This window comes from Orcinus orca, chromosome X, assembly GCF_937001465.1.
Source record: "Orcinus orca chromosome X, mOrcOrc1.1, whole genome shotgun sequence".
NCBI lineage: Eukaryota > Metazoa > Chordata > Mammalia > Artiodactyla > Delphinidae > Orcinus > Orcinus orca.
In genome coordinates, this window is record NC_064580.1 from 128,364,831 (window position 1) to 128,388,823 (window position 23,993).

Consider the following 23,993-nt stretch of genomic DNA (forward strand, 5'->3'; position numbering starts at 1 on the left):
AGGGGGGTTTTGAATGCTTCTAATCTTAAACTTGAACGTAATATGTGTTATTGAAATTCTCTGTGCGAACTTGGTGGCAAGCAACCAACCCAAAATGTAAGGCACTGAAATCTGACCTAGAAGGGATCTAGGAGATGAGCTGACCTTGCCCCTTGTGAGTTTTTGGAAGAACAGGAAATAGAGTCCAAGGTTCCATGTGGATTCCCAGTCCAGCTCTCTCTGCACTGCACCCGTTCAACTGGAAAGAGATGAAGGGTGAAAAGGGAAAAAGACCTACTTTTTACCTTAACAGAAACCAGGAATGTGGGGATGACAGGCACTAGATATATTATATTAGCTTCCTAGTACCACTGAGAACAGGAAGCCGGTGAGTAGGGCACAGAAAGCTATTCCCATTCGATTCTCCGGCCCTGATGTCCTTTCAAAAACTCATTTGACAAATTTCTGCTTTCTTCCCCTGGAACTCAGATGTCATCCATGGGTCCGAAACTCAGGGTTAGGGATTCCAGAGAGCCATTGGTTGGTTGAATCTGACAATAAAAGCCTGCAACCTCGCCAGTCTACCAGGGTTAGCTCAGTTAATAGGAGGTGCCGCAAACACAATGGCTGTTATCTCAGTGTATTAGGTCCACAAAGGAGTGGCTCACTTAATCTCTGCAATTAATAGAGCAGAGAGGAAATGGCTCTTCTAGACCCGTGGGTCTGCTTCCTTCCCGTTCAGAGAACTGGGAGCTGGGGGCTCTGAGGTAATGTCATTTCACATAACTAGAGGGCCTGGCTTCTCCAATTCCAAGGGCAATCCACTTTCAGTAAGTCAGTTTTCTATTTAATTGAGGATTCTGATCTGTGCATAAGTGTGCGGGGACATTGTTGAAATCCTGTTGCTGTCTTTTGCCCTGGTTGTCTACCACCAACAATGTACTGAAAATGTGGTATCCAGTTGAGGCATTTACAAAACTTTGTTTACTGGAGTTCCAGCTCTCACAGAGATGGCGGAAAGATGGGATGGCAGAGAGGGAGCAATTTCTTTGGCCTGTCCTGCCAGCCCTTCCGTCAGGCATCTTTCCATGGCAATCTCTACCCTCCATCCTAATTACCCTTTTGAGTTCTTGCTTCTCTTTTATGGTCAAGAACTAAGTCAGTGAAGGAAAGCCTCTCGGTAATGCGTCCAGAGTTCATGGTCAGTTTCAACGGGACTTGCAGTTTCTCCTTTGTTTCACGCTTGTTTCCAACCCTAGGGGAAAAGACTGGGTGGGTTGTAGATGCAGGATCCTCTTCCCCTTCCCCCCATGTGCCCCACCAACACCCTTTTAAAAAGTGGGACTAGTAAGTAATTGTTTTGGTTTTGATAAGTGTAGATCTCAGCGCAGGATGGGTTTTTCCTAGAACAGGTTCTTAGAGCTGCCACCCGTGCCCTCACTCTGGAGAAGCGGCCCTTGCTCACGCCATTTCCGGGCTAGGCTTCTCTTTGTAGGTGGCCTTCAGAGTCCTCTGTAAGTCTTGCCAAAAATTCACATTCATTGCTTTAGAGTCACGCCTCGGTCTTGATCAAAATCAGCCCTTCTCCCTCCTCCGGGGCACACCTTATTCTCCGCCAGTGGCTCAGAGTGAGCTGTTTCTGAAAAGCCAAGCTGTCCTAGAAGACCATGGATTTGTCCCGGTGGAGGGGATCCAAAAACCAAGGCTTGGGCTCTGAAAGGTCAAAATCACGTTCATCTTCTTGGAAGATGCACATGGCCTCTGCGGAGCTGACACCTAGGGCACCCGCTCCTTTGGCTCTGCCTGATGTGTATGCTGGGAGCCAGGCACTGCTGATGCAGCCAGTTCTGGTTTGAGCAGTTCCTGGTTTGAGCACAGCTGACTTCTCGCAGCTGGTCAATCCCTGCAGCTTCAAGGAAGGTACCTGGTGCCCACACGGAGCTCTGCTCCACACGCTGAGTGGCTCAGCAGCCCCGTGTTTGTGGACAGACGGACAGATTCAAAGCAGAATGGCCAGTCAGTTCACCATGACACCTGCTGTCCGTATGAGTTAATACAGGGCCCAGGATGGCAGCAGCAGAAAGCAGTCCTTTGTGGGAGCTGGACTGGCACCTCCCAGGTGTGGCCTGGACTGGATCTCGGCTGTTTCCAATGCTTGCTCTCCCTCGGGTGCTTTTATAACATCCAGGGATGACAACCCACACCCCAGCCCCAGGAAACTCTGTGCCTCTGGAAGCCCTTCCCTAGCTCCACCCTCCCTTGTCCTGGCAGCATCCTCAGCATAGAGGTCTGACACAGACATTCAGCTTACCTGTTTTTTTTTGTCCTTTCCCAAGAAACAGACTAACAATAACAACAACAAAAAACAAATTTCAAGTCAAGTTTTGTTAATAAAATTATATCAGTCCCAAAGGAGAGTTCTTTGAAACAGCCCTGGGATTTACATGTGAAGTTTTTTTTTAACATCTTTATTGGAGTATAATTGCTTTACAATGTTGTGTTAGTTTCTGCTGTATAACAAAGTGAATCAGCTATACATATATACATATCCCCATATCCGTCCCTCTTGGGTCTCCCCCCACCCTCCCTATCCCACCCCTCTAGGTGGTCACAAAGCACCGAGCTGATCTCCCTGTGCTATGCGGCTGCTTCCCACTAGCTATCTACCTTACGTTTGGTAGTGTATATATGTCCATGCCTCTCTCTCACTTCGTCCCAGCTGACCCTTCCCCCTACCCGTGTCCTCACGTACATTCTCTACGTCTGCGTCTTTATTCCCGTCCTGCCCCTAGGTTCATTAGAACCTTTTTTTTTTTTTTAGATTCCATACATATGTGTTAGCATACAGAATTTGTTTTTCTCTTTCTGACTTACTTCACTCTGTAGGACAGACTCTAGGCCCATCCACCTCACTACAAATAACTCAATTTCGTTTCTTTTATGGCTGAGTAATATTCCACTGTATATATGTGCCACATCTTCTTTATCCATTCTTCTGTCAGTGGACACTTAGGTTGCTTCCATGTCCTGACTGTTGTAAATAGTGCTGCAATGAACATTGTGGTACATGTCTCTTTTTGAATTATGGTTTTCTCAGGGTATATGCCCAGTAGTGGTATTGCTGGGTCATATGGTAGTTCTATTTTTAGTTTTTTAAGGAACCTCCATACTGTTCTGCATAGTGGCTGTATCAATTTACATTCCCACCAACAGTGCAAGAGTGTTCCCTTTTCTCCACACCCTCTCCAGCATTTATTGTTTGTAGATTTTTTGATGATGGCCATTCTGACCGGTGTGAGGTGTTACCAATGGCATTTTTCACAGAACTAGAACAAGAAATTTTACAATTTGTATGGAAACACAAGAGACCCCAAATAGCCAAAGCAATCTTGAGAAAGAAAAACAGAGCTGGAGGAATCAGGCTCCCTGAGTTCAGACTATACTACAAAGCTACAGTAATCAAGACAGTATGGTACTGGCACAAAAACAGAAACATAGATCAGTGCAACAGGATAGAAAGCCCAGACATAAACCCATACACATATGGTCACCTTATCTTTGATAAAGGAGGCAAGAATACACAATGGAGAAAAGACAGCCTCTTCAATAAGTGGTGCTGGGAACACTGGACAGCTACATGTAAAAGAATGAAATTAGAACACTCCCTAACACCATACATAAAACATAAACTCAAAATGGATTAAAGACCTAAATATAAGGCCAGACACTATAAGACTCTTAGAGGGAAACATAGGCAGAACACTCTATGACATAAATCACAGCAAGATCCTTTTTGACCCACCTCCTAGAGAAATGGAAATAAAAGCAAAAATGAACAAATGGGACCTATTGCATAGCAAAGGAAACCATAAATAAGACAGAAAGGCAACCCTCAGAATGGGAGAAAATATTTGTAAATGGAGCAACTGACAAAGGATTAATCTCCAAAATTTACAAGCAGCTCATGCAGCTCAATATCAAAAAAACGAACAGTCCAATCCGAAAATGGACAGAAGACCTAAATAGACGTTTCTCCATGTGAATTTTTGAGAGTCCCCTTGCAGGAAAACGTGCGTCTGATGTGACGATTTTTCTTGGCCTAAGACCAGGGCCCAGGACACCTGATTCCAGTCTTGCTTCTGCTCCTAACTAGCCGTGGGACTTTGTCCATCCTTTGCCCACTCTGAGGACAAAGATCAAATGAACCAGGAGTAAGAATAGCCACCTTTAGTTGAGTGCTGACTAGGCGCTACGCACTTGTTGAGCATTTGGGCTGCCTTATTTCCTGTAATCCTTAGGATAACCCTGAGATGAAGAGGTTAGCTGCAGGAAACTCAGGCTCAGAGAGGTTAAGCAACTTGACAAAGTCACAGAGACAAGGCGCAGCAGAGCTCAGAGCCTGCTTTCTTCACCACTGTGCTCTGCTGCCTCTTGGCTCTGAAGCATGTTGAAAACCACAAAGCTCCAAGCACATATCAGGTGGGAGCAGTTGTCGTAAGAAAGTGCAGCACCCTGTCAGCATTTGTTCATTCACTCAGCAGCCTGATGGCTTAATGACTCGTGGTCTGGAGTTTTACCTTTTGAACACTCGGGCATCCACCCAAGCTTAATAAGGCATCCAGTCTCTGCAGTGAGTGTATGGAGTTTTAACAGGAGGCAGAATGTTTGCTCCCTCCTTTTGAAGTTAAGATCTCCGCTCCTCCCCCAGAACGGTGAGTGGATTGATTACTAGTGCACAAATCTCTAAAATACTAGCACTCCAGATGGGAGCGCTTCAGAGCCCACGTGGAATTGGAACCCAGTCGTCTCCGTCTCAGTCTGCACCCAAAGTTGCGAAGATTCCCCAGCTCTGAGCAGCCGCCTATTCCGTTCAGAAGGCAGCTCCAGAGAAAATGGAGGCGTTAAGGACATTAGACGTACAGTCGGAGAAGGAACGGGATGCTGCGCTCACGGCGCACCTTCTGTGTGTCGTCATGGGATGATAACGAATGGCTGACTCTCTAGTTCCCATGAGTTGGCACGTCCAGTCTTCCTTCCGACCTTCCCAGCCGTTGCCCCTCTTTATGGATGAGGACGCTTAGATCCAAGAAATCCAGTGACTTGTAGTAAGATGCTCATGGCGAAGGTGGGGAGCTCTATCAAGGGTCCCCATTCGGGTGGCCCCAAGTGCAGCCTGCTTTCCACCTGCAGTATGACCTAAACCAACGACTCACCCCTTCTTCTCCTGCTTGTCACCTCGAATGCAAATGGAGCTGAGGAAGGGGCAGAAAGGAGTCCTGTCTGTCCCTCTGCTTTAGACTGGTGACTTAGATATGCCCGGTAGGAGGAGGGCCGTTCACCGGCTGCCGTGGCGTGTGATCAGGTTGGGGGTTTGTGCCCCTCATCCTCGGAAGCACACACTTTTCTTTGCAAAAAGCACAGGGGACTCAGGAGACCTCAAATTTCATTCCAGAGCTCTAACTAGCACTTTGTGAGCCCTTGGGTAAGTCCCTTTGCTCCTGAGGTCAGAGGGCCTGCATATCTCAGGCCTCCTGCCACATTTCCAGGGTTCCTCCTGTGTGCCCAGCCCTGTGCTAGACCATGGGCTACAGCAGCTCCCAGTCAAGGGGTAGGTAGACTCTTCCCAGGCTTCCTGCACTGGGAACAGATGTGTCCTACTCTGTAGTTCTGCCTGTCCTCCTCGGAAGCCGGGAGGAGAGGATGGCCAAGTGGCTCTCTTGTGCACGTTCCTTTGTAGACAATAGCTCGTCTACTCCTGTGACACAGAGACTAATATTTCCACTTCACCCGGGAGGAGACCGAGGGACTTTCCCAATGTTGCGCAGGCAGTAGGTTGGAAATTCCGATCTCAAACCCAGGTGCCCTGACCAGCATCGTCCACTGCCCAGCCTGTGAGCCGAGAGCCAGGCTAATTAAAACCCCACAGGGAGTAGGGACAGCCAGCCAGGACCTGGGCTGGGTTGTGTAAACAGCTCTCTTGGAAGCCTGGAGAGGCAGCCCAGTGTCCCCTGCTTCATGTCGGCTGTGGGCAGGGTGCACTGGCCCCAGGAGAGGGGAGCAGGGTGTATGGCCCCGGCTTCCAGGAGCCGGCGGGTCCAGGAATCAGCTCACTGGGGAGGCAGCTGTCCCAGACAGTGACTGGGATGCGGCATGAGGCTGTGCCCTCTGCCCACGTCAGATGACGATGAACAAGGTGTGGATATGAACGCAGTGTAAACCACACAGGGTGTTACCGCTGTGAGCACTTTTTTTTTTAATGATCAGAGATTGGCATTGGCTCAGAAAGGCGATGAGAGACGAGTGTCCTTGGAGCTCAGGTAGAGACACAGGGCCCCTGAGGATATCTCAGGCTCATCAGCAGCCCCGCTGCCCGAGGAGCGCTGGATTGACGGTGTAGCTCTGAGCATTCTGGGTCAAAGCCTGCAGTGCGTATGTGACTTTCTATTTGGGGATCCTCCCCACGGAGCGCGCAGCTGTTAGCTCCTTTTCCTCCCGCCCCCTCCTCCTGCAGTGAGGGCCCGGCCCTGTTCCAGACACCCCGCCGGGCTGGGCCACCAGGCAGAGGCCTTGCCTTCGGCTCTTCTGCGAAGGCTGCACGCTGCTCGGCTGGCCGGACACCACTGGGCTCTGCGTCGGGGTCCCACCTGGGTAGCCCCGTCCAGCAAAGCGGTGACCTGAAAATCGCAGTCTGTTCGCAGGGGGAGCTGCCGGGAGGGGAGGTCTGTTTGGCAGCTGGCACCCACTGGCATCTGGGCGCTCGACACTGCCTGTTTCTGAACTTCTAGGAGCCCTCATTAGCTGTGTCTGCGTTCCTGCCTGGCCTCTGCCCACAGCTTCCTTGACATCAGGCCCGAGGTGACAGGTGTCTGGAGCTTGAGCTGCCCGGGGGAGGGGGACCCCAGGTCAGGGTGTCAGGAGAGTCTGGCTGAGCCGACACTCGGGCACGACCTCCATCTAGGGTGTGCGCAAACCAGATGCGCGCACACATCTGTGTGTGTGGGGGGGGCAGCCCTGGGGCGCAGACCCAGGGGTCCTCAGACTCTGGCTTGGCCTGTGCAGGCTGAGGCCCCTGGCTTTTGTTGAAAATCCCCAGCTGGAGAGCTCAACGTGGCTCTGACTGCAGACAGATATTTGGGTCATAAGCTGCCCCTGGGGTACCCAGTTTTAGACCTCAGGTTGGGCAGGGCACGGGAAGCACACACTTCTGAAGATTAGGCTACAGGTGCTGATTTCTGCAGTCGACATAGAAGAATTTGTCAAAACCCTGCCTGCTGCTCCTTGGCCTTTCCTTTCTCCTCATCTACCACCTCCCCTGACTCACCAGATCGCCAGCCCCAAAGTACCAAAGTTAAAAAGACAGGCCGGAGCCCAGGCCGGACTCGACCCCTGAGGGCCCAGACCCAAGGCCCAGGCGAGGCTGCCGCCACCCCTCCCTCCCTGCCCCCTCACCCCCCCGCCCTTCCTCACAAACCCCCTTTGTGTGCCTCCCTCTGGTGCTGCAGGGTGCGGTCCCTCTTCTGACTCCGTCCAGAGCTGTTTCTCCAGGCCGGTCGCCCCCCTCCAAGCCTGTCAGCTGGCACACAGGCACTCTCGTGACCCTGAGTAAATGCTCGGTGGACAGTGGTTGCCCTTCCTCTTGGCCAGAAGGTCCCTTAGAAATCGTCCAGGTCACCTCCTTTGTTGACCACAGGAGGCCCAGACACACAAAGGAGAAGGCGTGTCCTTCACGGGGCCAGTTAGTGAATTCATCACAGTTTCTGAAAAGCGATTGCCTCTGGGCCTTGTGCTGGGAATGGAAGAGAACAGGATCATTTGTAGGAAACCTTCTGCTCCAGGGCTTAATTCACATCTGCAGATGCCAGCTGAGCCCTGTCACGACACTAGGTGCTACGGGGGTGCAGAGATGAGGAGGAAACAGCCCCAGTCTTCTGAGAGCTGCGTTGTGGAGGCCTGGGTTGGAAGGGGTGGGGCTAGAGGCCGAGTTATCCTAGAGACCCTTGAAGGCCCGAGGGAGGAGGGTGTGCTTTCATCTGCTGGACAAGGTGCGAATTGTTGACGAGGATAAGAAGGCTGGAAGAGCAAGCAGACGGCCAGGCATTCTGGAGGAGGCGGTGTCCTGTTTCATGGAACCCGTGGCGCACCCAACAGATGGGCAGTAATAATAACCATCGTTAGCGCAGGTTAAACGTGGCGTTTGAGACTGCTACGTGCCTCGTGTATTCAGAAATGGTCACCTAACTTGTACGATGGTAGAAATCTTGAAGCTTTTCAGCTCCGAAAATGTTGCCTGCCACTGTCTTGTGAACAGTAGGCCTACGTGGCCCCCTGCAGTGTGAGGGGGGCGATTTGGAAATAGCCTCTGTGCCTTGGGGAAGGCGCTCAGCCTGTGCTGTAGGTCAGGGCTTGGTAAAGTCCCCCCCGGGGGGCCTGTTCTTGCAAATGAAGTTTTATTAGCACAAGCCATACCTAGTCATTAACATATCATCTGGAGTTGCAACAGGGACCACTTGGTCTGCAAAGCCTAAGAGAGTTACTCTTTGGGTCTTTACAGAAAGTTGACGACCCCCTGATCTAGGTCACTGGGTTTGGGGTCATATTTTCTGAGGCCGTAGTTTCCTCCCATAAGTGGGTGCTCGGCTCTGTGCCACCTGAGGGACAATCACAGGTCCTGGCGCCTCTCCAGGCATTCTGCTTCCTCTCCTGTGCCACAGCTGGCCTGACCCCCCTCTGGACCTATCCCTTTCTCTCTCCCATCAGCACCCAGCCAGACCTTTTACAAACAGATGGAGCCGACCACTCCTCGGTATAACCCCCCACCCAGTGGTTCCCCACCGCAGACATCTGACAGTCCACCCGCTTCCCAGGGCTGCGGGTCCATCCGTGAGCCATGGCTGTCCCCCAGCTCGCTGCGCACCAAGCACGGTGGCCACCTGCCCGTTCTTGGAGCGTGCCGAGAGCTTTCCCCCAGGGCCTCTCCCTTCTGCCCTCCTGCCTGGAGCGCTCTGCCCCGAGTCCTTCTCCTGGCCACTCTGTCACATCACTGCTCCTTCACTCTGTTCTTGTTCTTGCTGTCTTCATACCGTCTGTTCCACTAGAACTCCAGCTCCGTCTCATTCTGGTTCCCCGCTCCTCGCCCAGCATGTGCTTATTTTGAGGGGATCTCTGTTCTGGGCCCCCTAGACAGCCCTGCTTTGCACAGTTAGAAGCCTCCATCTCTGTAGTGGACAGGTGCTCAGTGCCACTCGCTAGCTGCCTCCTTTTCTAAAATAAACTTGAGGCAATAAAGTTGTCTAGTGTTAGGGCTGTCTGTGTGACGCTGTCAGAAAATCTCAACATTTTCTTGCCTCTTTTTCTCCTTTAAGTCAAGCCTTTGGGCTTTAGAACAATGAACTTGGCCTATATAAAGTACCTCCAGGAAGTCAGCCCCCAAACACCAACATCCAACATCTGCCTTCTGAATATATGGCTTCAAAGAGCTAAGTGCACGGTAGCAAAGTGCTGTCCATCCTATGTTTTTAAGCCACATGACAGCCAAGGAACTTAGAAATGCCTTGCCCTTTCCTGTAGTTAAATCTGACATAAAATTACTTTATTGGCAGCATTTTAACAAACAAAACTCTCCTGTGTTTTCACCGGTAATTCAGCTTCAATTTTCCGAGTGAGAAAAAAGTAATTACGAATGATGGCAAGGAGACAGTTTTGACGTCTCTGTTAATAACACATTCAGGGCGAGTCCTCTTTCTCCGACCCACTCAGGGCAGCTTCTTACAGTGAGGTGGAGCAAGAAGGAATCACTCTGTAGGAGTAGCCCCTTGACTGTCAGCACTCCGGCCACTACCAATACCAGCATCACTACCCCTCCACATCCACCACCAGCACCATCACCACCAACCACCTCCACCACCAGCATCACCACCTCCACCACCAACAGCATCACCACCACCTCCACCACCAACACCATCACCACCAACCACCACCCCCACCAGCATCACCACCTCCACCACCAACACCATCTCCTACACCAACACCATCTCCACCATCACCACCTCCACCACCAATACCATCTCCTACACCAGCACCATCTCCACCACCACTACCTCCACCACCAACACCATCTCCTACACCAGCACCATCTCCACCGCCACCACCTCCACCACCACCATCATCGCCACCACCTCCACCCCAACACCAACACCATCACCACCAACCACCTCCCCCACCAGCATCACCACCTCCACCACCAACACCATCTTCTACACCAGCACCATCTCCACCACCACCTCCACCACCAACACCATCTCCTACACCAACACCATCTCCACCTCCACCACCAACACCATCTCGACCACTACCGTCACCACCACCATCTCCTACACCAACACCATCTCCACCACCACCACCTCCACCACCAACACCATCTCCACCATCAGCACCGCCACCACCACCACCATCACACACACACAGACACACACACAGGGGCAATTTTTCAGGTTCTATGACATGCTCCCTGATGTAATCGCAGACACCTTCCACACACAGTGTGTAATCTACTCTTGTTGCTGTGGGATTTGGGACTGTGGAGCATCACCATGTGTTTGTGGCCAAAATTAAACTAGGATTCATTACAAGAAAGGCCAATACCTCCGAGTACTACACCTTTAAGACAGATAGGTTTGGATGAGAGATCTTAACTTCATAAAAGGATTTCCTTTCCATGGCAGATTCTCGTTGCATTTTATTATGATTTGGTTGACGAAAGTTAGCCTTGCACACAGCTGTTCAGGAATGCAGCCAATGAGTAAAGGCAGATCTGCCTTGAATGGCAAATGCCGCTGAGTAACTATGTTACAGGCTATTTTAGGACCACCAAGAATGTGTTTGCATTTTCGAGAGTGGAAAGAGAGAGACTATTTACTTGGTACGAACACCATGCCAGGCACTACGCGCACTTTCCACCTCTAAGCTCACGTGATTCTGGTCACAAATTTGTGGGGTGGCCTCAACACTCCCCATCTTGGCTGCACAGCACTGTGAATGTACCAGAGGCCACTGAATTGTACACTTGCAAAAGCTTAATTTCATGCTCTGCGAATTTTGCCTCAATTTCAAAAAGAGAGGACCTAAGTCATTTCACAGTGTATGCATATGTTAAATCGTCACGTTGCACGCTTTTCAGAAAATCACGTTGTACTTCAATACATATAATTTTCAGCTGTCGATCATACCTCAGTAAAGCTGGAAAAAAGAGAGGACCTAGACCATGGGGAGGGTCTCTGCACTGACCTGAAGCTCCTTAGCCCATGTCCCCTCCCAGCCTCTGCTTCTGTGGCATCAGAGCTCAAGCAGCCTTACTCAAAGGTCTGCTAACTAGGGTGCGTACATTTGCAGGCCATTAGTGTATTTTAGAGCCAGAAGCTGGCACCCAGCCACTAAAATGTGCTTATTCAGTAAGCACGTGACCTCCAGAATACACCGGACTAACCGGGTGTCTCTGGATTCTTCCCCCACCTACACAGCTGTTGGGTTTCTCATGCAGGGAACTTCCTGCCATGGTCTAAAGCCTGTCGCCATTTTATTTAGCCCATTGTTGGGACACAGGCAGAAGCAAAGTCCCCTTCTGCTTAAGCTTCAGGACTGGCCTTCGAACCTTACGAAGCCTGGGACGTAATTTTGTTCTCTGAACCTTACATTCCCTTTCATAAAGCGGGTGCCTCGCATCGTCTAGCTTCAATCCCCACGAAGCAGAGGGCGTGGAGAGCTATTTGGGGAAGATCATAATTTGACCCCAGCTGGTCTGGGGCAAGTTGTGCTTTCTTTAACATGGTCTGGAATTGGAGGTGATGTACACCTCCTGCCCATGGCAAGGACGCTTGTGAACCACGAGGCTCTCCTTGGCCTATCTGCACCCCGGGGAGAGAGGCCCTCTTGGGTGGGGGACAAGAGCATTCATCTTCTCTCTGCAGGAGCAGAAAGAAAGTCATAGCATCAGCTTACCAAAGCTGGGACCCATTCACTGTGTGGGTGGGGAAACTGAGGCTCAGAGTGGGGTCGGGACCTATGAGAGGTCACACCACAAGGTATCAATACTTAGAAGCAGAGCCCTGGGAGAAGTGAGAAAGTTGGGCTTAAATGAACTCCGAGGGCCCTTCTGCCCTTTTCATATATAGAAACCCAGGTCTGCCCAGTGGCCCTGGTGGTCTCCAACCTCGGCTCTGCCTTCGCTCTTCCTCTTCCCTGCATGTTTCCTGGTGCGTCAGCCTAATTCAGGTGAAACACAGATGACCCTTGTTACCCTGAGTCCTGCACAGACAGACTCATCTGGGCTGGGACAATGCCCTCGCCTTTGACCTTCAGCTTCTAGCCTGGCTCCACAGGCAGTACCTGCTTGGTCTCTCGGCCAACCTCATCAAATGCAGGTGCTTGAAACCAACTCCATCTTCCCCTTCTCCCCCCAAGTGGTCATCTTTATCCCACTAATGATGCTACATGGGAAGGCCTTTGGAGGAAACGGGGGCAGGGTTTCTTCCAGTGGAAAGAGGCCAACCTGGCAGTCAGAGACACTGGCCCACGGGCACATCTCTTCCTGGCTCTCAGCCTCATGAGCCCTCACGTGAATGGGAGGGACCAGCCTGTCACTAAGGGCCTGGCAGTTCTGACAGCCTCTAGGAGTGCCAGGCTCGCACTCAAGGAACGCCTGGTCAATGACGGAACACTTGGAGGTGTCTCGGGGTGGAACCGCTGAATTACGAGCCCGTTAAGTCCACATGCATCTATCTGTTTGGGGCCATTCTTAGAGTTGCCAGTTCTTCCAGCTGGTATGTCTACACTACAGAAAGGGAGAACACAGTTCTCCAAAACCCCCAGGTCTGCTCATTTCTGCATTTGTTGGGGCCGCTCTGGTTGAAGCTTGTTGAAGCCACAGCCCTCATGTTGGGAAGCCTGAGGGTGCAGACAGTGTGGTGGAGCCCAGAGTGGTGGGCGATGGTGAACAGCAGAAGGTGGAATTTTACAGGCAGCACCGCTGGCCGTCAGGTCGATGCCATCAGCGCCAGGCTGCTCGTCTCCCTCCACTCTCACCCCATGTCCCGATTCTAGAGCATGTGTCCTTATTTGCCAGAGAGCAAGCGAGGCCCACACTGGAGGGCACTGGGGCAGCCTGGGGACCCAGGGCCTGGAGAGTGACATCAGTGACAGTGACTGCTTCTGACGTGCACTCCTCAAAGATGCTGTGAGGCACCCAGGGCAGGCCGAGGACTCATTTTACAGAAGAAAACTTGAGGCTCAGAGAGGGGGAGTGACTTGCCCACAGTCACACAGCAGATGGAGGAGCTAGGGCTTCCATCAGGTCTTTTGGTGCCTACTCCAATGCTCCTCCCTCCAGCCCAGCCCGCCTCTACCTGCAGCGCGTGCAGCCTCTGTCACTTCGGGGCAAGCCCAGGGCGCCAATATATCCCCTCTTTCTAGGGTGAGATTCTTGCTCCAAACCACCTGTTAGCAGAGATTCATTCCTGAGACAAACCGACTCCTCTTGAAGCCAGTCAGGATTCCCTGCAGTTCCCATCCACTCTGGGATTCTCCAGAACCTCAGGTCTTGCAATTCTGGAAATGTTGAAAGTCCTGTTTGTTCTACAGAAAGACCAGTTTGTGGGGACTTCGTTCTGAAAAACAACCGTGCAAATGATACACCAGCTCAAGTACAGGCAGTTGTCGGTGCTCATCTGATCCCATGTCTACACGCAGGCAGATTCCCTCTCTCTCCCTCCTTCCCTCCTTGTCCCTCTTCCTGCAAACCCAGTCCTGCTGCATCGTGTCTCATCTGTTCTCCTTTCTTCTGAGCAAGTCTACCGGGGAACACTCCTGTCTCAGAGGGCTTGAAATCCCAGCTAGTTGGCCAGCGTGAGCTTCTTGGAAACTCCCAGGGAGCATGTGTAACAGTACCGAGGAAAGGTGTTGATGGAGCATGGGTGGGCTCGTGTGAGAGACACTGAGAGAAGCAGAAGCAGAAGCAGATTGGCCGGGGCTGCACCGCAGGAGGCGCTACTGACAGAGGAAGGGGAGACTAAATACACCACAGGCAATTTCCAGCTTTTGGACAATCTTGCCCGGGGCTCTCTGGAGGGAAAAACGAGGCTCCCTGAGCCAATCTGTCCTGCACACCTTCGGCTTCCTGCATTCTTACCCAGGAGGGACTGTGCATAATTTTGCTGGCCTTTTGTAGATGTCTGTGATAAAACTCCAGCTAGAGTGTTCAAAATCAAGTGTTTATAGCAACTGCCAGACTTCTTTGGAAAGAGTTTTTTATATATATATATATATATATATATATATATATATATATATATATATATGTTCTTCTCCTTATGCCCATTTTCTGAGCCTGGACTGTACTCTTGTAATCTAGACCCTTTCCCAAGAAAGCTTTGCCCTTTTTGCCATTCTGGACTAAAAAACTGTAGAAAGGGAAGAATTGCCATATGTCATTGTTCAGACAGAACCAGAAATAATGTTGACTTCAGAGCTGAACTTGGCCTCTATCAGAAGGGTTGCCTTTGTTTTCTCATTATTTAGGGGGTGGGGAAGGCATCACATGCTTTGAAATGCATTTTAATGAATGTTTATAAGGTCGTGGGGATCACATTGGTGGCTTTGTCTGCCCGATTATGAAATGGGACTCCGCCGGCACTGGTGCATGGAGATAAAGTCATTCCTTTCTAAAAGACACCAGGACACCGTCCCTCACTCCCCTTCCCCGCCCTACCACTGCCCGGACCTGTGAGGGCTGGGCCTCCTGGGGTCTAGTGTTGGTGTTGGCCCCTAACTAGCCGTGGGACCACAAGCAAATCACCACCCATTCTGTTTTCTGTAAAAAGTGAAGGTTGACGTGTGTTGTCTAGCAATCCTGCTAGTGGCTACTGATTCACTTATGGTAAAAAAAAAAAACAAAAAACAAATGTTCTCCCAGTGAGTGGGCAGGGTCACGTGTAGTACAAGGCCTGAAGGAAGTAGGGGCTGGCCGGGAGCTGGGACCCATAGCTTGCTGTACAGAGCCCACAGAGACTGGAAAACGGCACATAGGTAAAGCTGTTTAGAAGGGTCTGGAAGTTTGGTGGGGACCTGCCACCACCAACGTGATGCTGAGAGGGGAAGTCATTCCGGGGTAGCAAGCTCTCTGCTGCACTTGATCTAGAAGGGTGGCCACGGGGTTCAGTCAAGCCCAACAGCCCAGACAGGCTGACCTCGGTGGTGGCCGCAGCCTGGGTCTAGGGGCGAAATGAACTCGTAGTAGATGTCAACACAGCCGCCTCCCCTCGGCTTGTTGAGGCTTGCCTGGGGATCCGGCCATCCGGCCAAGGTGCTTTAGGCAATCTGTTGAAAGCCCTCCCCGTGAAATCTGAAATGCAGAGCTGCAGCCTCTAGCAAAGTGGAGTCTCGTTTAGTCCATGGAAAAAGCAAAGCTGGGAAGAGGCTCCTGCCTGCCCCACCGCTGAGACTGCGGCGTCAACCAGCGCCCCCCATTGCACCCCCAGGGACAGCAAGGCCAGCCTGCCCGCCGACTAGGGAGCCTCCCACAGCATTCAGGGAAGCCAGCACCAGCGGCGTCCGGCTGCAGGCTTGGCACAGCAAGGGTAGCACCTGCTCCAGCAGATGGTGTCCACCAGCAGCACGGCAGCCCCCAGCAGCTCGCAGGGGCATCCTGGGGTCCGCTGTGGGGTTGAGGGCCTGAAAAGTCAGGGGCACACACTCTCACTTCAGAGGGCTGGAGACCCTTTTCCTTCGCCAGTGGTTCCCAGTATTAACTTTAGCATCTGGTGGTCATGTCCCACCTTCCCCACCTCCTACCACCTTAGTCCCAACGGGATAATGGCAGACCAACAATTAAATGAAAGCCCTAGTATCTGCCAGGGAGTCCAGGCCGGTCCAACTCACAGCTCCTGCCCTCCCTCCCATCCCCCAAGCCCATCCTTCCCCCGCCTGGTCCTATGCAGACTTCACTGGCAGTAAACTCTCCTCGAGTCCAAGACATCACGAGCAGCGCCTTGGGCACGGCCATCGCCAGCTCAGACCCCGGCAGGGGATCCTATGTAAAGCCCACACTGAGTCGTTCCTTACTGATCCATTTTAGACATTTCTGTTCTCAATATAATGGATTTAAGTCTTTGGGAGAACGTAGAAGAGACCAAATTTCAGCCTGAAATGCAGTGACTTCTCTGTGGCCCATGATTGAATTGAATGAACGGCCAGGAAAACACGAGGCAGAGCTCGCTGGGCGCTGAGCCATCTGTGTTCATTGGTCCATGGATTCATTCAGCTTCTGTTTACTGAGCACCTGCCGTGGGCCAAATACCTAGTGAGTGCTCCTGGGCGGGAGAGTGGAGCAGATGACTGGAGAGACCTCTTCCTGTGCCTACTCTACCTCACCCCCCAACCCCTTCCTGCCTGCCCGGTGGCAGTCAGGCCTCAGATGAATCTGGTGGCGGACCTGCCCCTCAAAGTGCCCTTGGCCGGGTGGTGAACATCTCACAAGGAAAGGCAGAGAAGTAGGCACGTCCCCTCGCTAAGAGAGGGGGAGCCCTTTCTGCGGGGATGGGGCGGTCAGTGGGGGAGGATGGAGGCTGCGGGTCGGGGAACAGCCGAGTGACGGTGGCAGGCCCTGGGGCCCTCTAGCTGAGCCGCTCGGGGCAAGCCTTGCCCATCCCAGGGTCTCAGGGTCCCTCCCTGTCTTTAAAGGCCAGGGTTGGACTCCCAGAGCACTTCCGGATCTGCCCTCTGTAATGCCAGATACTAGTTAATGAGGGTCCTCTAGGTGCCATGGGACCCGTCCCGTTTCGTGTAATAGTCCAAGCAGCATCATGAGATGAGCACTAAAATGACACTCATTTTACAAATGAAGAAACAGAACTCAAGAGATTCTGTGCGGATGCCAATACGTAGTGGTTGCGTCTGCCTCGGGACCAGGGCCCTAGGCCATCCTGCCTGCACCCGTGCTCTCAAGCTGGCAGTCCACTGAGAGCCAGCCAGGGAGCCGTAACAAACCTTGGGTTCCTGGGCCCCGGCCCGGAGGAGACTGAAGCAGTTCAGCTGTGGTAGGAGAGCCTGGGAATCTGGGGGTTTCTAAGTGCATCTGATGGCTGCCAAGGCTCCAGATGTGCAGCCCTAGGGGATCTCTTTTGACGTTCACTCTGCTGTAAGAGTCATGACCACTGTCGTGCTAGTAGGTGGCCCTCGCGCACGCCTTGACCCTCCAGTGAGGCAAACGTAAGGGGACGTCAGAGGATCCGCACCGGATGTCCCAGTAAGACTTCAAAGCTGGAAAGAGGTTTCTTCGTGCAAAAGTGCTTCAGGGGAAATGGATCTGGTAGAGCGCTGGCCTTTAGGCGATTTCCAAGCCCATCTCCTCCCACACATAATCCTGTGCTCCACTCCCTTCCCCTTCACTGCAGGTCATGGTCATTTACAAGACAGCCACGGATGACTGTATGAAGCCTTGAAAGTGTAGGAAATACTGCATCAGTAACTTCTTTGATTTGTTCCCAAAGGCTAGGCTTTTATAAATGGCGGGCAGTTCCCCCAGTGCAGATCACAGATCGGGGCCCTTTCCTGTTGTTTCCTATCTCCCCGACCTGAGGATACATCTGTACAGAGGCATTTCTTAATTAGATAGCTTTATACTTTTTTGGTGGAGGAGTGTAAGTCATTCCATTAAAAACAAGCTTCTATAGAAAAATACAGAGAATAGAAAGTGAGTTTCCAGTCACCCCCAAAAGACGACTGCTCCAAAGAGTTGCATATACTTTCTTCCAAGGTGTTTTTGTGCACTCGTAGAAATGTGTGTGTATGTGCATGCACGTGTGTGTGTCTGTGTGTGTACAGATCAATGGAACCGTGCTATAGTGACTGTTACGCAGTTGTGTTACGCTCCAAACAGTGTCTCTCAGACAGCTGCCCAAAAGAACACGCCAGATCTACTTCACTCCTCCAAAGCCTCTGCTTTATCCCATTTTCTCACTCACTAAAGCCTGATGCATTTAACCAAGATAGGGAAGCAACCTAAAAGTTCAACGTCTACGTCACGCTTTTCCTTTTTAAAAATCAGGTTAGCAGTAGACAGGTGGGAATTGCAAGTTTCTTAGCGATTCTCCCTTGCCCTCCAATGTCTGCATAGTTCCGCTGAAAGCTCCTTTAAGTGGGCAGAGAATATCCTTCGCGTGACTTTCTGTAGTGTTTGGTGTAGAGACAGCATAATGCTTTATTTGAACTGTAACGCAACAGTCTAAATGAAAGACAGCAACAAAACAACAAGCATCATGGTTCTAAAAATAGGCTGTATTGTATAGTTTTGACAACTCTTTCTAAGTCTTGAAACTGAGAGATCTGTTTTATCTTGCAAGTTTCCTGTTCAATAGCTTTAATGTGCCAAGCCTTTATAAACATTCCTCTGCCTCCCCCCTTCCCTCTCCCTCCCTCCCTCTCTCCCCCCTCCCTCCCTCCCTCCCTCCCTTCCTTCCTTCCCATCCCTCTTTTCTCTTCCAGCCACAGGGAACCATTAAGAGGAGGCAGGAAGGAGAAACTTTCCAGCTTTCAGGCATGGCCGAAGGAGGTTACCCTAATAAAATTAAGAGACCATGCCTTGAAGACGTCACGCTTTCGATGGGCCCCGGCGCCCATCATCCCAGCACAGCCTGTGCAGAGCTGCAGGTTCCTGCGTTACCCATGAACCCTGGCTCTGCAGCGATGGGAGCGGCTGGTCATTCATTACTTCTCGAAAATAACCCCATGAACGGCAGCGTAATGGGCTCACCGTTTGTGGTACCACCAACTGCGGAAATGGGACTGAAAGGCCCCCCTCTTTCTTACTATGACAAGACCAACACTGTGCCTGCTGTGGACCAGGAGCTTCAAGATCTGCTGGAGGAGCTAACAAAAATTCAAGAACCTTCTCCGAGTGAGCTCGACCTTGAAAAAATCCTGGGGAGCAAGCCGGAAGAACCGCTGGTCTTAGATCACCCCCCGGCAACCCTAGGCGTGACTCCCAAGCCTGCGGTTCAGATGCCACACTTGGAGAGCCTTGGTTCCAGCAAGGACTTCGCTTCAAGTTGCAGCCAGGTCCCGGGGGTGTCGCTTCAAATCCCGCCCTCCTCTGCGGGGATCAGCTACGTCATTCCCTCCACCAGTAAGCAGATGGTCTCCCCCAGTTCTTCAACAGCACAGGCCAAGAGCCAGGTCCAGGCGCCGCTCCCTGCGGCTGCCTTGCCACCGCTCCCGGTGCCTCAGTGGCATCACGCCCACCAGCTGAAGGTGCTGGCAGCCAGCAAGCAGGGCTGTAGTACGAAGCAGCAGGGCCCCGCTCCCAGTTGGTCCGGCCTGCCTCTTCCCGGCCTCTCCCCGCCTTACCGCCCGCTGCCCTCACCACAGCCGCTGCAGCCGTTCAGCCCTCAGGGCCTCATGGTGTCCTGCATGTCATCGAGCAGCCTGCCGGCGAGCGCTCTGCAGGGCTCTCCCAATGCCTTATTGTCCAGTGTGGCGCCCAGCAGCGGCGCTGCCCTGGGGCCGGCCATGACCTATGCCCCCGAGAAGCTCCCCAGCCCCGCGCTCCAGCAGCAGCCGCAGTTCAGCCCGCAGCCCTCCATCCTTGCCAACCTGGTGTCCTCCACCATCAAACAGCCTCAAGGGCACCTGATATCCACTCTGCCCACCAGCAACCTGGGGCCCTCCACTCCCTACCGCCCAGAGAAGCTGTCCAGCCCCGGGCTGCCGCAGCAGTCCTTCACCCCACAGTGCCCCCTGATCCGCAGTCTCACTCCCACCAGCAATCCGCTCGGCCCGCAGCAGCCGCAGCTGCAGCTGCCGCCACCTCCGCCTCCGCCAGCCAGTACCGTCCTCAAGCCCATGGCCACCAGCTCGCCCAGAACCCTGAGCCTGATCATGCAGCAGGGGCTGGCCGCCCCCAGCCCGGGAGCCCCGGAGCCTTTTCCTTTCGGCCACACCAAGCCCTTGTCACATTTCGTCTCTGAGCCGGGCCCCCCGAAGATGCCCTCGGTGCCCGCCGCGTCTCGGCAGCCTGCCCTGCTCCACTACCTGCAGCAGCCGACGCTGACGCCGGCCTCTTCTGCCACGGCCTCGTCCACGGCCACAGCCAGCCTGCAGCTGCAGCAGCAGCCGGACGCCGCTTCGTTCCTTCTGCAGCACGTGACGCAGCAGCCGCAGCGTGTTCAGCGGTCGGTGGCCTCGGATTCCATGCCTTCTCTGCCCAGACAGGTAAGCCGGTCTCATCTCTGGTTGCGTCCCTTGGTTTTGGAAATAAGAACCACGTTTCATGGTATTGAGAGCCGCCTTTGGAGGCAGATCTAGGCTGTAGCCCTCTTTGAGAGTGGACTTAACTCTGGAAAAGTCTATTGAAGCCAACTTACTCTGCGCAGTCAGAGCGCAGTATTCATGAGGTCAAGGTTATGGTTTCAGTTCCTGTGCAGGTTGCTTAGCTTCCCTGGGAGAAAAGTTCACCCACAAGGTGCCGCCAGGGGAAGGAACCAGGGCAGACGAGTCAGAATCACACAGAACTGGGCCGTGAGGCACGTCCCCTCACCCAGGACCAGTGAAGCCTTCATAGGATGCAAGGAAATTGCTCTGAAGCATTTAAATTTTCTCCCAGCTGGCATAAGGCTGCACACCGAGCCTTCTAGAAGTGTCACAGCACACGTCTGCTGGGCAGCGGCAGCGTGCCATCCACCCCTGCACCAGGTGCTGAGGCAGGTCCTAAATGAAGCTGTCAGAGACGTGTCAGGTAGTTACTCTTACCATTCCCGTTTTACAGAGGAAGTAACTGAGGCTCAGAGTGTTGAAATGACTCGCCCAGAGTCACACAGTTAGCGAGAGGCCCAGCAGCAACTTGAAGGCAGGCGGGCTTGCTCCAGAGCCCGTGCTCTTCTCAAAATCCCCATGATGTCTCTCTCATCTCCTACAGTCTTGTCAGTCACTCAGTTCAGCTACTTCTCCCTGGGCAGTGTCTATCATAGTTCCCACTTTTCACTTGTTCTGACCCCTGCCTGTATTAGTTACCTATGGCCACGTAACAAGTTAGCCCGTAACTACTGCTTAAAACAAGACACATACGTAACTTCACAGTTTCTGGGGGCTGGGAATCCTGGCACAGCTTAGCAGGGCCCTCTGGCCCCAGGTCTCTCACAAGGTTGCAGTCATCTTAAGGCTCAACTGGGAAGGACTGGCTTCCAGACTCACTGCTGTGGTTGTTGGCAGGAAGCAGTTCCTTGTGGGTTGTTGGACTGAGGTCTCAGTCCCTCATGAGCTGCTGGCCAGAGGCCTCCCTTGGTTCCTTGCCACGTGGACCTCTTCATAGAGCCTCTCACAACATGACAGCCAGCTTCATCAGAGCAAGCAAGAGAGAATGTGCCAGGAAGAGAGGCAGGGGGAGTGCCAGCAGGTCAGAAGTCACAGTCTGTATAACCTAGCCTGGGAAGTGACATTGCATCACGTGTGCAGTATTCTGTTCATTAGACGCGAGCATGAAGATGTGAGTACCAGCAGGGGATTACAGGCTGGGGAGGGTACCAGAGATCCCTGGGGACCACGTCAGATGCCTCCCTGCCCCGAATACCGTCTTTCGTGCTTCCTCTTCGTCCGAACTCGTACAGTTGATTCTTAAACTGGTTGCTCCAATAAACCATCCGTTTCTCTGAGAATTACCTTGCTATGACACAGACCTGACCATGTTCACACTTGCTCGGAAGATTCTGGAGGCCCGTAAGCTGTGACTCCATCTACCTCCTTAGACTCGGTGTCCCTCGGGCCCCAAAGTGCTTGCAACTCCTGGCCCACTCTGCGCCCTTGGCCTTGGCTCCCACTGTTGCCTGTGTCCGGCCTTCCCTGCCCACCTTTGCTCTCCTGTCCCACTCTTACAGGTCCTAAGGCTCTGTCACTATCACCCCCCGCCCCCGGGAAGCTTTGCCCCAGCTGTCCTCTGCACTTCCGCCTCCCACTCTGCCTCCTTCTTCTGTAGAGAAGCCAAGGAGTAGGTGGCCGTAAAGTGCTTGTCTGGGAATGTGGCCCAAGGGAAGCTCCCAGTGGGGGCTGACCTCTTTGCTGAGGGCCCTGGATGACCATGGCCGCGGCAGTCCCCAGAGGAGAGACACCGTGTCTTTTTCATCCAGGTCTCGTGAAGTATCACCAGGCAGAGTACTCCACGCCAGGGGTCGGTCCTTCGAGGGGAGCGCCCGTGGGGGTGGCCAGGGTGAGCAGCCGGCCCTTGTCCACAGTTCAGGAGCACTTTGGTTTGGTTTTGTTATAGGCCTGTTGCCAGCTGTTTTCGTGGACTTCTGCAGCTGGCTTGGGGGAGTGCCAGCTTCAGCACTGGAGCCCTTATCCTAGCAGGAAAGAGCCTCAGCCCGGAGCCGTGTCACCGTCTAACATTGTGAGCCTTTTTGGTTTCTTTTGTGTTCAGTGGGGAACATGTGTAGCCTGACTGTTGCTTCGGAGCCAGACCAGCTGGCTCACAGAGAGAAGCCTTAATGATTAGGGTCGTGAGAATCACACCCGACTGATTCCCTAGGTGGGGCTGGAGAAAGTGTCCGGGAGAAAGCGCGTGCAGCCAAGCTCCCCAGGTCAGGAGGGGCTCAGGTGATCTCCGCCGACAGAGGCAAGAGACTGGGCTCCCCGATGGGATGCTCTTGCCGCCAGGAGCTGCCTTCCCGGCCAGCACTGGCCAGTGCCCAGGGGCTGAGTGTGCTACCTGGGACTTCACCTGCCTTTTCTTGTCTTAGTCCTCAGAGGTAGGGGCTGTTATCATTCTCTTTAAAGTTGAGAAGACTGAGACACAGAGAAGTCCCCAGAGTTGCCCACAGTCACACAGCAAGTCGGGGCCAGAGCAGGGAGTCCGGCTAGAGAGCCCACACTTGTAATCCCACGCACGGGGGCCTCCAGAGCCCTCTGTTCCTGCCTTGACCTCCTAACTGTTGCCTCTTCTACAAAGTGGGTGTGATGGTAGGTTGTTTGAGGATTAAAAGCGTCGATTCAGCGCGTCGAAAGCACTCCAAACAGAGCCTGGCGCAAAACCTGCCAACGAAAGCCTGACTCCTCGTCCTGAGTCTCCAGGTCTGTTTCCTGGGGGCCAAGATGGTTCTCAAAGCTGGGGCTGTGTCAGGACGGAATATGAGCAGTGCTGTCTCCAGACCCCACACCTGCCAGTGAGATGGACGGCAGTGGCGGGGCTCACTAGCTTCGTGGGCTCCTCTTGTCCCAGGCCCTGCCCCGCCTAGACCACCGCAGGCCCGCTGGGCGAGGGGAACGAGCCACCTCGGCGCTTTCACGCTGGCTCCGCCCCGCTTCCCAGCTCCCTGCTCTGTGCACGGCATTCTTTTAGCCAAAATGCACTGACGAGGCCTTCAAACGGGCACGTCAGCAGCTCCACTGTTCCTTCCCATGGCCTTTCCGCATTCAGTTTAAGGCCTAAGAACCCAGCTCTGGTCACTTGGCCAGGAGAAGGTGGAAGAAAGGAAGAGGCGAGTGTTTGAGGCCCCCGTGGTGAGGAAGTTCATGCTTCTTGCTCCCAGCAGGGAGAACTTGCCGTGTTTTACTGACGGCCAAGCTGAGCCTTGGGAAACACTCGTTACCCCCTGGACGGCGTTGACTAGCTCGTTGCACCTCCGTGATGGTAGCGGTTACCACAGAAGGACTGGGCATCCATCTTAAACCAGAAATGCCACGTCCAGCTGCCGCAAGGAGCTCATTCTTATGTTCAGACTAGCCTTTCTCAGCTTGGGGGATTTCACTTTACCAGTTACGTGAGCGATCCAATTTCAGTGACCCGCTTGCTTGCCCTGAAGGTAAGAGGTAAATGCCATCTGGCATCAGGGCAGCAGTTCAGCATGGCAGGGGCGCTGGAGGCAGACAGACTGGGGTTCAAGTCCGGACACCAACTCTAAGTGGGCATTGTGCCAGGAGCAGTGTCACTTAAGCCCCCGAGCCTCAGCTGTACCTGGGGAAAGGGATGGGCCCCATCGCAT

At 53.0% G+C, this 23,993-nt stretch overlaps 1 protein-coding gene across 3 annotated transcripts in view; it reads left to right on the forward strand.

The window, feature by feature from the left end:
• Window positions 1-23,993, forward strand: part of MAMLD1 (mastermind like domain containing 1) — a 118,462-nt gene that overhangs the window by 56,944 nt on the left and 37,525 nt on the right. For 2 of the 3 annotated variants that reach the window (XM_033413560.2, XM_049704994.1), the window contains exons 3-4: window positions 18,511-20,235; window positions 22,280-22,402. In XM_033413560.2, coding sequence (XP_033269451.1) covers window positions 18,511-20,235; window positions 22,280-22,402 — 1,848 coding nt within the window. The remainder of the gene's footprint in view (window positions 1-18,510; window positions 20,236-22,279; window positions 22,403-23,993) is intronic. The other variant, XM_049704995.1, reaches the window with a different exon arrangement.